The 15,009-nt window shown below is 41.2% G+C and overlaps 1 protein-coding gene across 1 annotated transcript in view; it reads left to right on the top strand.

The window, feature by feature from the left end:
* The window catches only part of TOP1 (DNA topoisomerase I), an 80,038-nt gene that overhangs the window by 24,264 nt on the left and 40,765 nt on the right, over positions 1-15,009 (top strand). Inside the window, exon 3 of the mRNA XM_054045704.1 lies at positions 9,886-9,988. Coding sequence (XP_053901679.1) covers positions 9,886-9,988 — 103 coding nt within the window. The remainder of the gene's footprint in view (positions 1-9,885; positions 9,989-15,009) is intronic.

Here is a 15,009-nt window from a genome sequence, read left to right as displayed (position 1 = left end):
TGGGTCATCATCAGCGACTGCTATGACATGAAATATATGGCAGAATGCAGGTAAAACGGAACAATGAGCAGCAGGGCCGACTCTAGGTTTTTTGCTGCCCCAAGCAAAAAAAAATTTTGGTTGCCCCCCCCAACTGCACCCTCCTGCCGCCCCAGCCCTGGGTCAATGGTAACTCGCTCCCAGGTGGGTCATTCAGCAGGAATTTTGGGTGTGCACAGAACACAGACAGGATTGGTTCCCATATGGTTACAGAATTGCAGTAAAGTGGAACAATTTTCAGCTTGTGTTACTGGAGGATATCTGGGTGCATATTATAAGACTGTCCTACATAAATGAGGAAAAGTTGAGGTGCCTTTATTATTCTTTTGTTCCACTCTTTGTTTCTATGGGGAATTTGCCAATGCACTATCGCTGTCTTCCTTTTAAACAAATAAAACTAAAACAAGCAATGACTGTTGAAAATAGCCATTCCAGTCCTAATAACCACTGGGAAGCATTTCTTGCTCAATTTATTCTACTTTTTCTACAGCAAGTTACAGTGGATCAGTATATTTGATTTGGGAGAAATGAAGTAACAGCTGCCCAAATTGAGCTTGAGCACTCCTGAATTTTGAGGGTGTTCAAATCTGGAAGGCAGGTGCTACATTCCCTTTTGAATATTAGCTAAATCTGGAAAAGAAAAGTCAATTTCTGCTTCCATAGCTCAGAAGTGTCTCCTACGTGCCTAGTACTGTATCTAAAGCTGCCCAGGTCCTAGTGGAGCCTCCCCTCCCTTACTTTTCATTTTAAATTCTAGTGGGATCTCTAGGCTTTAGATAGAGAGGTGCACTGTCCATTTAGTCCACCCAATTCTTTCTTTGGGGGAGAGCCCAGGGCTGGGGCAGCAGGAGGTGCAGGTGAAGGCCAGAGCTGGGGCGGCAGGGAGTGCAGGTGGGGGGTGAGCCCAGGGCTGGGGCAGCAGGGGGGTGCGGGGGGGAGGGTCAGAGCTGGGGCAGCAGGGGGTGTGGGTGGGGGAGAGTCCAGGGCTGGGACAACATAGGAGTGTGGGGGGAGCCCAGGGCTGGGGTAGGGGGCAGCAAAAAACCTAGAGCTGGCTCTGTCCCTACCGTTCACAGCAAGCTGCAGCATGCGGTTTCAGTTCCACACTCCTTTCCCCCTCCCTTTCCTGTTAATTGCAGCCAAGGGAATGCTGGGAAATGTAGTTCTTTCCCTGCTCCAGGGCTGGCTCTATAGGCAGGGAGCTAACCAAGGAACTACAGCTCCCAGGGCCCCCTGTTTGTTCTCAGGTCCCATGCTGGATTCTTGCGCCCCTGCAAATTTGCTGCCCCAAACAACTGCTTGTTTTGCTGGTGCCTAGAGCCGGCCCTGACGAGCATCATCAGCATGGAAGCATGTCCTCTGGAATGGTGGCTGAAGAATGAAGGGTCATACAAATGTTTAGCATATCTGACACGTAAATACCTTGCAACGCTGGCTACAAAAGTGCCATGCGAATGCCTCTTCTCACTTTCAGGTGACATTGTAAACAAGAAGCGGACAGCATTATCTCCTGCAAATTTTAACCAAACTTGTTCCTCTGAGCGATTGGCTGAAGTAGGATTGAGTGGACTTTTAGACTCTAAAGTTTTACATTGTTTTATTTTTGAATGCAGTTATTTTTTGTACATAATTCTACCTTTGTAAGTTCACCTTCATGATAGAGATTGCACTACAGTACGTGTATTAGGTGAATTGAAAAATACAATTTCTCTTTTTTACAGTGCAAATATTTGAAATAAACTATAAAGTGAGCACTGTACACTTTGTATTCTGTGTTTTAATTCAAATTAATATATTAAAAAATGTAGAAAACATCTAAAAGATTTCATAAATTTCAATTGGTATTCTATTGTTTAACAGTGCGATTAATTGCAATTAATTTTTTGAGTTAATCGCATGAGTTAACTACGATTAATTGACAGCCCTAAATATTTCCTAATGTAAATTTCTTAGGCTCCTTGAGGGAATCCAAACCTTATAGGGACTCATTCCTGTAGAATTTGAATACCTCACAATCTTTAATGCATCTCTCTTCACAATATCCCTGTACGGTAGGGAGGTAATTTTATATAATTTTACTAATGGAGAACTGAAGCACAGAGAGACTAAGTGACTTACCCAAGGCCACACAGGAGGTCTATGGCAGAGCAGGAACTTGAACCCAGTTCTCCTAAGTCTTGGACTGGTGACCTAACCACTAAGCCATCCTTCCTCTCTGTGGACTGGCTGCTTTCCCACTGCCTCTTGCTAAAATACTTACCTGCTGCAGGATTGTTCAGGCTGACTTCAACCTTTGGTATGCTGGAGACTTCAGTCACACAAAGGGTGGATGTCAGTGATCACTGCTGTTTCTTTATTTCTGGCCCATTAAGCCAGTCCGTATTAAATTGTAGAACATGACTTGTATACAAGATGTGAATAAACCTTTGGGTAACCAGACTTTGTTTGCAGACTGAGTTGAATGTACAGAATAACTTTGTTTTAACAGTTCTGTTGAACACTTATCAGATGCTTCAATTCTCCTCTTATGGCCATGCTACTGATGAACAGCTGCCCTCAGATAAGAGTTCCTATAGAATGCAAGGGATGTTAATACTGCTTGGTAAATTCTCCTTCACGCTTTAAGGTGCTGTATAAACAAGACCCTTCATTTTTTGTGTTCACTTTGTTTAGAATTTCCTGCCAATATATTGGTGATTATTACAAAAATTAAAAAACGGGTGAAAATCGGTGGAAAAAAATTGACTTCACAGTTTTCTGTTAATATTGGCGGGGTGGGGGTACAGACAAAAAAGCAACAAATAGAAACAAGTAAGAGTACTTTTGACCCTGCTTCCCTCTGTGGAAGGAAAGATAGTGGCTTGGTAACCTGGGCATCCCAGATTCTGGGCCTGTTTCAGAAGGAAAAACGGCTACTTGGTTACTTATGCTGTCCAGATTACTGAGCTGCCATCTTCTGGAGCAAACAGCCAGGTCTTGGAAGTTCCAGCTTCTTTTTTAGGCTCCATCAGTGACACACATGTTTGCGTGTGTTTTTATCATCTACTACATTGTCTTACTTTAACAGACAGTGTTGGATTTGCACTTAGTATATTGAATTTTCTTAAGATAGTTGGCATTTTCATGTACTGGCATGATCTAAAACTTGGGTGAAAATTTGGGTAAAATCCAAATTAGCTTTTATAAAACTGGGAATGTTTTGGTATAAATCAGTAAAAACTGAAAATGAAGGGCTTTGGGTATAAATAAAATAACACATCTCATCTTTCTTTAGAACATACTACTTAGGCTGTGTCTGTGCTGTGCCATAGTACAGACTGAGGGTATGAATTGTAGAGCTCTCCCAGGAGTTGCACTGTACCTGACCTGTGTGGATGCTGCTGGCACAAACTAAGTCACCTAGTTCACGTTAAAGTAGTCCTGTTTGAAAGAGGACTATGTTAATGCGAACTAGGTAACTTTTAGTTTGCACCAGCAGCATCCACACAGGGCAGTTAGAGCTCAACTCTTTGGTAAACTCTACAATTCATACCCTCATAGTCTTCACTGGGGTGCAGTGTAGGCAAGACCTTAGACTCTGAGGAACTAAAACCAGTCACTCTGTGTGGCCCATCTCGGGGGAAGGGGGAGGAGACGGGACGACGACTGGTAAAGCACAGCAATGGGAAATATAGGGGGTTTAAAATCTAGGAATAACAGAGTGCGGCTCCTATGGATTCTTTCCCTTATTGAAAAGACAGTGTCGTATCAAAATCCTGTGCCACAAAAGTACCTAGTACCTACCTTTATCCCATTGTACCTGACCAGGGGCAGAATCCTGGGGACGCTGGAACTGTAACTACAGGGCCATGTTAGACTTTTAGCTGTTAGGCGGATACAAGACCATAGGTCTCATCCGGCTCCCATTACATTCACTGATTAAAATCTGCCTTCAGGGAGAGCAAGACTCAGCTCCATGTCTTGTAGCCAATATATCCCACCGTTCATGACCATCTTTCCTACATGTCAGTACTGTCTGTCACCTGCTGGGTCTGCTTAATGAACAGGAAATCTAGAGGCAGAGGATTCTTGGAGTCTGTGTCTCCAGCCTGGAGGATAGCTGGGGGATTTAGAATGGAGACGCTAGATTTCCTTGTCTTCTCCACTTAAGAAAAATAAAAACACTTTGGGAGCACTGTCATGCTGCTCATTAATTTAGGAAGTTCCTATTTTGATTATCCTGCCAATCTATCTTGTTTATCCTGAAATTTTTATCACTGGTTTCTTCTTGTAGTCTTTCTGTGCTAGTGGGTCTAGAAAATGGTTGATTTGAGTTTCAAAAGAAACATTAGGCATTAGTATTATTCTGATTCTGATGCTTGTTAGCTCCTGCATGGGGTTTTGTGTGTTCTCCTTACAGTTAATTCCAGCATTTATTTTGACTTTTAATTATTGCACAATGAAGTGGAAATCTTCCATCTTGTGATCCAGTTTAAGAAAGTGAGAACTGAGGTGTCTACTTCAACCATCACTTGGAATATAACAGACCCCCTTAAACTATCTAATCTGACCTGGAGATGACCAGAAATAAAATGGGTCTGAATAGAGCCGTGTTATATTACTATTATTTTAATTAGACCGCAAAAGAGTCTAATAGGCTTTAAAAATAGTGAATGTCTGCCCATTTCATTGAGGCCAGCCAGCTCCTCCCTGATCCCTGTGTATGGATGTGATTTTTATAAGCTGTGGGCTAGCGGTAATCTGAAGTAGTGTTCATTGTAGGGATACTTTCCAACTCAATTGGTTAAGGGTCACACTTCAAGCTGCTCTTGAAAGAAAGAGCCTTTTTAAGCATGTTGCTTCTAACTGAGCAAGTAGGAGCCTAGAAAATTTGCTTCAACAGCTCTAAAACTGTTTTCTTCCTTGGGACATAGTAGTGCTTGAAAATAAAAATCCATTTTTTTCTTCAATCTAATTTTTCTTCTTATTGAGCAAACATTGTTTCCATCTTCCCCAGTGTTTCTAATGGAGCAAAAATTGGCATGGTTCCCCCTTGCTATCCAGTCCCAGATACACCTCTACCCCAATATAACACTGTCCTCGGGAGCCAAAAAATCTTACTGCATTATAGGTGAAACCGTGTTATATCGAACTTGCTTTGATCCACCGGAGTGCCCCCCGGAGCACTGCTTTACCAAGTTACATCCGAATTTGTGTTATATCAGGTCGCGTTAGATTGGGGTAGAGGTGTAATTTCAGGTGAATCGGCATCTGTCTTAAAATGGGCATATAGTGGCTGTTTCATGAATTATAATACTTTTTAAGCACTTCGGTGGTACCTTTCATCTGGAGATCTCAAACATTTTACAAACATTTAATGAGCTAAGCCTTACGGCACCTCTCTGAAGTAGGAATTGTTATGCCTATTCCACAGTTGGGGAAATTGAGGCACTGGGACACCAAGGCCTGGTCTACACTGGGGTGGGGGGGAGAGAGAATCGATCTAGTTACGCAACTTCAGCTACAAGTCGACATACTTAGATCTACTTATCGCAGTGTCATCACTGTGGTAAGTCAACAGGAGACTAGACACGATAAATCGACCCCCGCTGGATCGATCGCTGCCTGTCGATCCTGCGCGTAATGTAGACAAGCCCTAAGCGACTTATCCAAGGTCTCACAGGAAGCTCATCCCAGTCCAATTTATCCACAAAACCTGACAAATCCTATATTTCATCTTTTAGAAGTGCCAGTTGGGTATATCAATTCCAGTTTTGCCTCCAACCACATGCAGAGATCTGGAAAACACCTGCATCTTCCACCTCCTTCTCGTGCTGCTGTTTTCTTCTGCTTACTCTCTTTTCTGCCCTCACTCCTTCCTCTCTTTCGGGCTGTATGGTCAGTGATACCTGGATGTGATTCTGTTGTCACTTTTTAAACCATCTCCTTTCCATCTAGAACAGCAACCACTCTCCTCACCAAGTGCATCTCTTCTCTTCATGCCAATCCCACAAAATTGAAATCCAGAAACATGGTGCAGTCACATAATTACTTTAACTTCATGATCCTACTTTGTGTTTCTATAGTATTTTTACCTCAATGTCTTATAAATAAACTAAAGTTCTCAAAATGCCTGCACGTACAGAAGCATTATTGCCATTTTAAAGTTGGTTACACTGAAGTATGTAAAGTTTAGGTGACTTGTTTGAGGTTGCAGAAAGATTCTAACAATTTGGAGTTCTTGATCCCAGTCCCCCTCCCTCTGCTACCCATCTCACTTCCTCATTATACATCTGGTCTTCACAGATGCATGGGGGCCCTGCCACTGCCTTTCTGCTGCTCCTTGCTTTTGTACTTGTAGGAAGCTGTCTGAATCTCTTCTTTGTAACGTACACTTCCTAATATTTTAAAAACCAACCAGAACCTCCCCAGAGCAAAGTTTATAAATGGGATTACAGTTAGACTGGTAGATAAGCTCCCTCCGTAACCAAGTCACTTTGTTCACTTTAAAGATCTTGAATAACTGCTAAATGTTATGGTCTTGGTTTTCTTTCTGATGTAATCTGTATATGTCCAACTTTCTGCTACAGTAAACCCTCTTAATCTGATGCCTATTAAGGCAAAGTCGTGTTTTTGGTTTTTTTTGCTGGCGATGCAATGACTGTTTCAAAAGGCTACCCTGCCACAATTACTTGAGCTATAACATGTATGTGGTGAAAGTTTTCAGTCTAACCTTCAAGGATCCTTTTAGCAACTGAACCAAAATCCACTTGCTTCAAGTCATTCTTAGAATAATCCTATATCATAGTGTACCAGCCTTCTCTATCCCTCCCTGCCAATGAATAAATGGGGGAAGGGAGGGAACCACCCCAAACACTATTGTGAATCAAGGAGAATGCCTTACTCCTAGGGTTTTGAAGAGAAGATGGATTTGTCAAGTCTGTCCAGTTGGAGAGTTTTTATATGAGCTGTTTTGGAAAATATCTTTTTCCTCTGCTGGTAGGTGCTGGAATTAAAGGGACTGGAGTCTAAAACCAGTCTGTCCACAGAAGAGGTGATAGCACATGCAGCAGTTGTGTACGCTTCCTTCAACCTTCCCCGATTAAGGTTGGTGGGAAATCACATCTAGGAACCAGTGGAATTCAGTTTCCATGTCCTCTCTGCCTACACTGGTTTCTGGGATATGGGTACCTGAACTGGAATGAGATGACTGGACTCATCAATGAGATGACTGGATGTGGGTGACCTGCAGCTGCATTGACTTTTATGACCTACAAACAAAAGGCTTCCTTATCCTGCTACTTCTGAGTAATCAAGTATCCCACCTTCTAGCTTTTTTTTTTTTTAACATGATTGAGTTTGAGAGACTTGATTTTCTTTTCTTTTGATGGAATTCATACTTTAGTGAAATATTCTTTCTGAAGAAAGATTATTTTGGGGGGGCAGTCCTCATCCTAATCTAATTGCTTGTATAGATCATTCATCATTGTATCTAGGCGCAGATGCATCAATTCTGGAACTCAAGATAGTATTCACTAAGAGTCAAGGCTACTCTGTGCCTGTCCTCTTCTTCATCCTGTACCTCCAATGTGAGTGTACTCCATCCTCGCCCTGCTCCACTTCTGTAGGCAGGTACCTCTCTGTCTCTGGGTGAGTTTGCCTAAAGTTCTCTCACCCCTTTTTTCCCTTAATCCCTACAAAACAGACAGCTGCCTGCTCACCACTCATTTCCATCTGCCAACTGGTCTCTGTCACATGGCAATACTCCGGACTTCCCATTAAAGCACCCTCCCCCAACCTCTTAGTATCAGGAAGTGATAGAAGTGGGAGGGATGTGAGGGTTCAGAGGCAGAATTAGTCCCACTGTCCAGAGACACCACTGTTGTTGTACCCCCTGCTGTTGTGCCTGAAAATCATCCAGTCCTCTCTTCACATCCACCTGCAAACTAGCTCTCTAGAAAAGAGCTTGGGAGCTAGGATTATAGCTACTACTTTCTTTTTGGGGAGCATTTCTTTGATGATTTCCTGCCCACTGAGGTGGAAGGTGTTATATTTTTTTCAATAAAGCTTTATAACAAAATCCCATCTTCTCCAGGACATGTGTTTTGTGGTATTTGCTTCCCATGATAGGTCACAGAGTTAATTCTAAATTACACAGAGAGAGTTCCTGTCTAAGCTTGACTCAGGTGTTTATTGGTTGTGGCCCTGCCAATAATTCCAGCAGGAGCTTGCCAATAATAAATGTCAGTTTTAAATGGAAAGCAAATGCACTTGGTTGGAAGGGAGTCCTGGTGCGAAGATGGAGAACAGTTCCTTCCTCCCTACTCAAAAAAAAAAAATAATCTTGCTGCTCTCTGGGCAAAAAGAGAATCGTTTCAATAGCACAGCCACACACACATTTTCCAACTTTGGAATCGAGGGAATTGGCAGCCAATTGAGAGAAAAAAATTGACACCACATCCATGTGTCCCTCTTTGAAAATCAAATGCAGTATAAAATAAGTGAGTTTACACCATTTTATGTATAGCAGTATAAAATAAGTGAGTTTACACCATTTTATGTATAGCAGTGTTGTGGTGATTTTTTCTAGTGATTTAGCCCATTTCTCAAATGTAAATGGGTGGTGGTTTATTTCAGTCATTACTTTAAGAATCCCTGAGAGAGGTCCTGTGGAACAAAACCCCAGCAGTTTCCAAACTGCTTGGGCTTCCAGTTAGTGACTGTATTGAGAAGTTACAAGATTGGCACATACTGCCATGGAAATGTGTGATGTAAAAAAAATACAACAAGAAATCCCTGCTTGGCAGTTCTGAGTGTAAATGTACCTGCCTAGAATTTGCTGAAAGATTGCAGTAAGGCTTCAGCATGCTGGGACTTGGGAATATTTTGCTGCTTGTGTGGCTAAAAACTCCTACACAGTTAAAGCTGCATCACTAAAATCCAGAAATGACCTGTCACTCTGTGACCCAGAATGTCATAGATTAGGTCAGCCTTGCTTGAGCTGTAAGTTTGTTGTTAATGCAGTTTTATGTATTCGATAAGACCTTAGGTTGAGGAGTGTTAGGAAGGGACTTTGAGTTTGTTTTTGGTTTTTTTGTTTTGTTTTGTTTTGTTTTTTGGTATTTTTAAAGGACTTTGTTCTGCTAGTAGTGGACAGTACCACAAGCACTGGCAGGATTGGGAGAAGGCACTTTTGAAAATAAAATTATTAAAACATTGTGTTTGTCTAAACTTCAGCCTCCTGCTGTAGCCCTGATCTACATAGCTGGGCTTCCACCTGGGATCTACTACATGCATATCATGAAGAGCTGTCAGAGGCATCCTACTTGTCTAATCTATTCTTGAAGGCAGTTGCATGTTTTTGTGGTGTTTGGGCTCTAAAAGGAGAGCTGTTTTCTGCTGCAGAAAGCTGAGAGAGAAGGTTCACAGCCTTCCACTGTGGGCTGCTTTTGCCTTGTTCTGTGCCAGCCAACCCACTCACCATGTGGATAAGAGTAGTATACTGCAATTCCTTAAAGGCCGCTTCTCTAGTATTAAATACTGCTGGAGGCAGTGTGGCCTAACTGTTAGATCCAGGTGGCCAGACTTACTTGTGATTTAATGTTTGTAAAGCATTTCAAAATTGTTGGAACATAGCAGCAGTTGCACATATATAGAACCTATCTTGAGTTAATTTGACCCAACACAATGATGTTTCAAATTAGTATAGTAGGACCTTTCAATGCTGAGATTTTGTTCCTATATTGTATTGTGAAGGATAATTTAACAGCAAAATAAATACAAAGCTGCATGAGGGAGCTGATGACTTGACACACAGTTCGCTACTGCCAATTTCATTTCTTAATTCCTTTTCTCTTCTGCTTACAGATTCTCACAAACACAAAGATAAACACAAAGATCGAGAACACCGGCACAAAGAGCACAAGAAAGACAAGGAAAAAGACCGGGAAAAGTCTAAGCACAGCAATAGGTGAGGAAAATCAATTGACAGGTCACTGTTGCCAAAACCTTTGCTCACCCACAGTCAAGGCTTCATATGAAGAGTTAATGTGGTGATTAATATGCACAGTATTGCTATTTTTAAGTGTTTAAAAGAATGCTCACAGATAAGTGCATGCGTTCTTACATGTACAGGTTAATACACATAATCTTAAAAATGGAGGTCTGTGTTGAATGTAGATTGGTGTAATTAAAAATCAGTTGAGGAAATGACTACTAACTGCCAAACTGTGCAAACTTTAGTTCAGTACTATTGATACTTTTGGTTTTTTGTGGTACTGTGTGTATTCATTATTAACAAAAACATTACATTATGCATCTTAAAATTTCAGAAATGGCAGGTATTTTTGTGCATTGTGGCCAAGTTCATATTGCTAACTTACTACTTGATGTTCTTGTGATTCTTTTTATTATTAAATCGTACATCAGTGTTCTATAGTTTTATGTTTATTTACTTTTTTATAGTAAATATCTTCATGTTCTGCTTGTTGCTCACATATTGGCACTGCATCAGTCTGTAACTTCTCAACTTACTACTTAACACATTTTCTTTGTGTACATTCTTGGCTCTACATTTCCAAATGTTTTTCACCTAAATGTAAAACCATCTTTTTTGCAAATTTAACAAAGCACATGCCCTTCAATTATCTCCTAATGTGTTTTCCATATTTGATGTTTGAAAGCTCACCTTTATGTTTTGAGCTTCCTTCTCTTGGGGCGGGGGAGGAGGGAGTGGTGGTGGGGTTTTTTGGGTTTTTTTTAAGTGGAAAAATCTTTCACCAATTCTAATTCTCAAACGGCTCATAACTATTGGTGTGTGTGTGTATATATATATATATATATATATATATATATATATATATATATATATATATATATATATATATATAATTTTAAAAATCACATTTGGGCAGCTTGAAGTTGAGGGAGTGGAATAGGTTATAATGATGATACTGAAAGTGATTACTAATGAGGGTTGGCCCCCTTGTGGGGTAGAAAAATATTAAGCTCACATTGGGTCAGATGGATAGCTTTACTCACACTATATAGTACCTTACTCCACCTCGTTTCCATTGAAGTCAGTGGGACTACTCATGATATATGAGCTGTCTCTTGTGACTACAGGCATCACAGTCTGTTCCATTATGTCTAAAGCCTTCAGCACTCTTGCCTATGTAGCTTACTTCTCCTGAGGGCAATACGTCAATAAAAATGTGTCAAAAAATGTGTTTTTAAAAAAAAAAAAAAAATCAGAGTTCTTTAACAGATACACATGCTGTACTTGCGGCCTGTGATTTTGAAAAGCCCAGCATATCTGAGTGTGTACAACAAATTCTTGCTAGTTTTGGTGAATGGTTACCTAATACTGTTGACCTGCCTCTCCTCTGCACAAGTGGTCTGTGAGGCACCTAACTTTCCTTTTGCAGTTCACTTCTCCAGTTTGTGCACACAAGTTGCAGGTGCATGTGCATTTTCAGCATTTTCAAAATGTATCCCTGAAGGTGAATATATTTGGTCTGTTGTATCAGTCAGTCGTGACTGCAGGTTGATACTCCTGGGAGAATAACATTACACGCACATTAAGAACACTTCAGGACTTCTTGTTGAGTAGCAGTGGAAAAACCACCACACTCTACCTCTGTCCATACTCAGTCATATGCGGCGTAGCAGCTGCTCGCTCTATCAAATACAATTATTTTTAAAGCAGACATGACTGACTCGTGGAAACAACTGACTTTATTATGCAGACTTTTCTTTCCCAAATTTTCTTATTAGTATTCACCAGTACAATTCCATAAATATATACTGTGCCTATATAAAACCTGGATTAAATAATAATCCCTGCCCTATAAAGTGTGCTCAAAATATGGGGCAGCAGTTTTAGAAGAAGGGGCACAGAGATCATTGGTGAGGGAAACTATTGGGGGAAGATTCATGGAAATATTAGTGTGTTGTTAAAAAGAGATTTGAAAGAAGAGGAGGGTGCATCCTAGATGAGAAGTGAGGAGACTTCCAATGGAGACATAACAGAAGACACGAATCTAACTGTGAGAGGAGGAGACACAGCAGAAAGGTCAGAGGATTGGGGGGAGATTGAGTAGGGAGAAACCAGTGCAGAAATGTAGAGCTTCTTGGGTGAGGATGAGGAGTTTGAATCTGAAGGGATGAAAGTCAGCTAGGGAAGGGGATTCAAGGAAGACGACAATAGGGTCAGAGCAGTGAGAGTAGAACATATAAAAACTCCTGAAGAAGTTGCAACTTTTGCCTGGAAACAAAAATTCTTTGGTATTGTAATGTACTTCAAACTGTGGTTATTTAAACAATATTGACACTCATGGTGATTTCTTTAAGTTTTGATTTGGTGACTGGATGTGGACTGGCTGGGACTCATTTTAAGTACCTTTCATTGTCCTTCTTATTACTGTTTTGAATATATCTGGTGCAACAAGTAGGTTTTGAAAATATTATTTTTAGGATTAATAGTCTGTTCAGAGACTGAAGGGGGGGAAGGGAAACGACTTATTTCCAGAAACTCATGAAGAAATGCTGTCTTGCAAAATGGCCACCACTTCCCATTTTTCTACATGGGAGTGAAGCCAAGCTGCCCTTAGGGAAGATGGTAACCCTTCTGTTATCAGGATATGGAAAAGAGGAGGCAGTGTCCATTTTGGCCAAGGGAAGCCCATGACTTCAGTCCCGTTGAGAACTATGGGAGATAGAACTCTGAAGTAGTACATATATGTCTGCCTGTGCTGAAGGAGAAACTTTACCTATGAAGTATAACTGCAAAAAATAACTATTCGTACTTTAAAAAAAAAAAAGGATTTAGCTAATGCATGAGATTTCAGTGAGTTTTTAAGTATATGGGGAGTTTGAAGAGCATGTTGCTCTATTACTAAGATCATTAGGGCTCAGAAAAGGTCTGACACCTGGTGCTAAAATTAAAAATGAGTCCTTTAAGAAATTTAATTCAGACTAACAGAATTGCTTATAAATTCTCAGAAAAGCCATTCTGTATTCAGCTAAGTGCTGTAATCTTGTGGAGGATGTATGTATTATGTATTTTTCATACATAAGATGTAGAATATTTTCTTTAAGTGCAAAACTTAAGTCAGCCTTAACTATCGAGTTGCTTTTGGCACCTCCATAATGTGTCATGCATAACACAGTAATATATGTTCCTTTTTTGTAAGCGAGATGATGGGGTGGGGTGGGCACAAACTAATCTCCCTACTCCAAAAGGGAGAATTTTATAATTGAAGGTTGCAATTAGGAACAATTCCCAGTTGTAGAGGAAGCAGACATGTCTGTCTAATAATTTGACATCTCTATCATCACTCTTAAACAAGGTTGTTTTATAAACTTCTGTCGAGGGCAAAAACATTCCCCTGCATAAAAATAATTTCTATGTCTTGTCTTTGTGTGAGGGGGAGGTCGGATCATGATTCTTAGCTGCCAAGTGATAAGTGCTTTAAAAATACCTAAAATAGATAATCATGATCTCATGTGGTAGAAGAGTGCTGGCCTCATATGCAGAACTCTTTAATTTTACTTTCTGGTTTCATCCTCTCCCACTCACTAGATGACAGCTTTATATCCTAACCACTCAAGTACAGATGTAGTAAACTGGGAAAAAATAGCACTCTTGTACATTTCAGGGTTTTATTATTTATTTATTTATTTACCCTGTTTAAAAATAAATAAACAGCAAAGCCTACTAAAGCAAATTCTATATCAAATAATAGATCTACATCAATGTATTGAGTAATACTCAGAAGTCTTTTTGTAAATCGAATCTATGATTCTAAATACATACCAGATAAAGGAATAATGAGCACATTAAATATAGACTTCTTTGCATGGAAAGGCAAAATTCAGTAAATTAATCTGTGGTAAATGATCTTTGAAATACCTGGTTTCAATGTATCAAACAAAAAGACTTGGTAAAATAATGGGCCTTTTTGAATCAGAGACTTTAACAGATATCAGTTGTTGTTTTTAATCTTGAAGTAACAAGAGATTCTTTCTTCCGTGTGTCTTGGGGTTTTGTGCATGGAATGCAGGCTGTCAGTAAATTGAAATCAGCAGAAAACTGGTACTGTGGTGTATGGAGTGAAGAGACTCCCCACCCCCACATTGGCAGCACTGATCCATATTGTCAGCGTGACAAGTGTCTGAGCTTCAGAAAAATCCTCCTCCAGCTTGCATGTTCATTCTGGTTACAAAATGTCTCTTGCTATCTTCTGCGTTTGAACAAATGTTGAGAGTGTAGTAGGGATTATAGACCCAATTCTCAATGGTGATTTCTTGATTTTTGTTGTTTTGCCAAAAACAAGCATTGGGATGGGGAGAGGAGCTACTTGTCTCATTGTAGATGAGCGGACTCACCCCTGCGGCGCTTCTTGCTGGTGACTTCTGGGAATTAGCTTGTTCCAGCTCCGGAGTGCCCTCTGCAGGCCAGTGATCTGCCTGTCCTCTGGCCTCATGTCCCTCCCTGGACCCCGGTGCCCTTTTACCTGGGATGCTGCCCCCTAGCAGTAACCCCTCAATCTTGGGGTCTCCCCTCCCCAGGGAACACCCACCCACTATTCCCATCTCGCCTTGGTATAAGGCTACTGCCAGTCATCGTCTAGCCCCACGCCCTGGGGCAGACTGCAGTATGGGCCTACTCATCACTGGCAAGGCTGGGTTTGGACCTGCTGCCTTGGTCTACCCCTGGGCTGCCCTCTGCAACCCCCAGTACCTCTTGACCTTCTGCTAGGCCGCAGCCTGGGGCTTTCCAGGCTGGAGCTCCCCAGCTCCTCTGCCTTCCTCCAGCCCTGCTCCACTCAAGTACCCTGTCCCTAGCTCCCTGCAGCCAGGCCCTCTCAATGCAGAGAGAGACTGTCTCTGGGCCTCTGGCTCACAGCCTTTTATAGGGACCAGCTGGGCCTGATTGGGGAATGGCCCAGCTGTGGCTACTTCCCCAATGAGCCTAGCTTTTCCCTGCTA

The sequence above is a fragment of the Malaclemys terrapin genome, chromosome 12 (assembly GCF_027887155.1).
Source record: "Malaclemys terrapin pileata isolate rMalTer1 chromosome 12, rMalTer1.hap1, whole genome shotgun sequence".
Lineage (NCBI taxonomy): Eukaryota > Metazoa > Chordata > Testudines > Emydidae > Malaclemys > Malaclemys terrapin.
This window is presented reverse-complemented; position numbering and strand designations above follow the sequence as displayed.